The sequence below is a fragment of the Frankliniella occidentalis genome, unplaced genomic scaffold, assembly GCF_000697945.3.
Source record: "Frankliniella occidentalis isolate FOCC.00 unplaced genomic scaffold, Focc_3.1 Scaffold261, whole genome shotgun sequence".
Taxonomy (NCBI): Eukaryota; Metazoa; Arthropoda; class Insecta; order Thysanoptera; family Thripidae; genus Frankliniella; species Frankliniella occidentalis.
In genome coordinates this window covers 313,616-316,659 of record NW_026267387.1, presented here as the reverse complement: position 1 = coordinate 316,659, position 3,044 = coordinate 313,616, and the positions used below count along the sequence as shown (strand labels likewise).

General features: G+C 61.2%; 1 protein-coding gene across 4 annotated transcripts in view; it reads right to left on the bottom strand.

The window, feature by feature from the left end:
• Nucleotides 1–3,044, bottom strand: part of LOC113202478 (cell adhesion molecule Dscam2-like) — a 164,560-nt gene that overhangs the window by 8,995 nt on the left and 152,521 nt on the right. For all 4 annotated transcript variants that reach the window (XM_052273281.1, XM_052273282.1, XM_052273283.1 and 1 more), the window contains exons 5-9: nt 2,260–2,476; nt 1,830–2,061; nt 1,448–1,744; nt 1,264–1,374; nt 948–1,109 (exon numbers count right to left, since the gene is read on the bottom strand). In XM_052273281.1, the coding sequence (XP_052129241.1) occupies nt 948–1,109; nt 1,264–1,374; nt 1,448–1,744; nt 1,830–2,061; nt 2,260–2,476 (1,019 nt within the window). The remainder of the gene's footprint in view (nt 1–947; nt 1,110–1,263; nt 1,375–1,447; nt 1,745–1,829; nt 2,062–2,259; nt 2,477–3,044) is intronic.

The following is a 3,044-nucleotide window of genomic DNA, read 5'->3' as shown; positions in this document are numbered from 1 at the left end:
CCCTGACACACACGTCATCCCTCTCAAGTCCAAACCCTCCCTCCCCTCCAGCGCAAGTTCCTCAATCGGCTGCCGTGTTTGACTCCTGGAGTAAGTGGCATACCCCTCCTCCAAACCGACACTGAAATTAATGCCCACTGAAAGTTACCCCACAACTGCTGCATTCTTCCCCCTTACCCCTCTCCTCTCTCGTCTACAAACCGCACATACCGACAAAAAACATCAACAATTTTCAGCGCAAACGCGATGGGCCGCCAGTCTGGGTCTGGGGAACCGGGAACCGCGGGTTTCCATCAGCGAGCGGCCGCCTGCAGGCAGGCAGGACTCCATCGTGTTTTTAGTACCCTTCTCCCCTTCGTGCCCCGCCCGGCCCCGCCCACCAGCCACTGGGCCCACCGGGGCGCGGCGGGGCTGGGCGGCCAGCCACATTGCGGTATATAGGCGGCCCGTAAATTCCTCGCCTAGTGCCCTATTTATGGTTCGAGTTATCGGCGTTTGATCCGCGCAGAGCGGCCGCGTCCGAACCGCCGCGCCTCCGTTGCTCTAGTGGGCGGCGTCTTCGGGGAGATTCGAACGCCGCGGGTAAGGGTGTGCTGGAGTAGCGGGGTGAGGACGACCGCGGGAGAGGGGGGAAGGGGGACTCGGAAGAGCGGGAGCCGTGAATGAGGATAAGGTGGGGGTGGTGGAGGTGGGGCTAAAGGGTGAATGCAGCGGGTAAGAACGGGGAGGGCAAGAAGCACGAGTCTGCTTCAAACACTCGAGAACAACAAGAAGGGGAGGGTTGAGGGGTGGGTGGGAGACCCTCGACGGGCAAGAGGGAGAGGGGCGCGCGACGGCACCTGCTAAACAACTGAGAGCTGATTGGATTAGGTAGCAGTGACAGCTAAAAAAAAATCGCGCAAAGAACAAACGTAAACACAAACGTTGGACGGGACGGGATGTCTTACCGATGACGGCGAGCTCGAGGCCCTGCGTCGAGGAGCGGCCCTGCTTGTTGCTGGCTGTGCAGCGGTAGAGCCCGCTCTCCGAGTCACGCTGGACGTTCTCCAGGTGCAGCGTGCCGTTGGGGAACACGTGCTGGCGCCGGTTCAGCGGCAGCACCCGGCCGTCTGGCACGAAGATCGTAAAAATAACGTTTGCCCACAAAAATATTGAAAAGTTTTCCCATTTTAGATTAGGTTTCTAGAATAAAAATGTCAACTTTTCTTAAATAAAAAGAATATGTGCTTAGCCGGCACATGCCATCATTCAAGTCTTTAGTACCTTTCTCCCAGGTGATGGTCTCGATGGGGTAGCCGGCCGCAGGGCAAGCGATGTACAGCGGTTCCCCGGCCACGGCCGAGATGTTGGGCATCGGCCTCACATGCGGCGGGCCTGCAAGAGCACCGATTTAGACGAGTCCAGGGTGACGGGTGTAATATGGTACACAACGCCCAGCTCCGCTCACCGTAGACCCTCATGTCGGCCGAGTGGCGCGCGTCGCCGACGCGGTTCGAGGCCACGCACTGGTAGATGCCGCCGTCCTCGACCTGCACGTTGCTGATGTTGACGTGGCTGATGACGTCCCCGTGCAGCGTCATGTACTGGCCGATGACGAAGCGGTCGCTCTGCGGCAGCGGGAAGCCGTCCAGGTTCCACGAGATGTGCGGCGTCGGGTTGCCCGTCGCGATGCACTTGAGGGACACGTGAGGCCCGGGCGCCAGCGTCTGCCTGATGAACTTGTAGAGCAGCTGGGGCCGCGCGGCTGCGGAGGGAGAGAGAGACAGGGCGTGATAACCGATCCGCGAGGCCGCGAGGGTGCGGTGCAGGGCCCTGCCGGCGGCGCTCACCCCCGAGCAGCAGCTGCGTGGCGGCCTGCGCCGAGTCGTCGTTGTCGGCGCGCGCCACGCACTGGTACATGCCCGCGTCCTCACGCTGCACGTTGTCCAGGACGAGGGTGGCGTGCGAGGCGCCGGCGAGCGGGTGGCCGTCCTTATACCAAGCGCGCGACGGCGGCGCGCCCTGCGACCCGCCCGACACGGCGCAGCGCAGCTCGGTTCGCGCGCCTACGTCCACGGTGACCTGGGCAGGGATTTAAATTTTCTAAGAAAGTTCAAGTTAAAAAAACCAAACAAAAAAAACAACTCGTTTTTTTCCGGAATTTTTCCGTAACATTTGAGAAAAAAAGTTTCTCTGCAACATTTTTATTTTTAATTTTTTTTTTAAATCGTGTTTCTATCCGTAAATTTTTCTGGGATTTTCCAGCCTTCAAATCCCTACCTGGGCGTGCGGCTGCAGCGACACGGACAGCGGCGCCGACAGCTGCAGCGTCACGTCGACGCGCTCGCCGCCCGCCGTGCTGTTGAGCAGGCACACCCAGTGGCCCGCGTCCTGCTCCTCGGCGTGCTGCACCACCAGCACCTCGCCCACCGCGAACACGCGCTCGTCGGGCGCCTCCAGGTGCGGCCGCAGCTGCTGCCGCTCCAGCCGGAACCAGCTGCGTGTCAGAGAGCGTCAGAGGGCCAGTGTAAATGCAGCAGTCCTCACCCGCAAAGGGAAACAACAACAAAAAGCAAAAAACAAACAGCGACTCATCGGCTTAATTACAGCCGTGGTGGGGCGCAGGGCGGGGCGGGGTCGGGTGCGACGGCAGACGACTTCAAAGCGCCGCGATTGCCTGGCCGCCCCCACGTTTTGGCGCGACGCCGCCGCCGCCGCCGCCAAACCCCCCGTGCACCGAGCAGAGGGAAGGGATTTGCATCGAAGCCAGAGGCTGATTACTGCTTGAGCGCAGCGGCGGCAGCTGCCGGCGGGGCGGGGCGGGGCGGGGCGTGGCGGGGCGGAGCGTGGCGGGGAGGGGCGTACCCTAATCGAGCTGAAAATAATCCTGCACTCGTACAGAGGACGAGGAGCAAGCGAAGGCGGAGCCCGCGCGTACAAGCCACCCCACCGCCGCCATGTGGAGAGGGGAAGGGAGGCAAGATAAACTGACTCTAGAGAGCTGGAAAAATATTTGTGTGAACAAGTGCCCACCGAATTCTCTCGGCACTCACCCTCCACCCCCC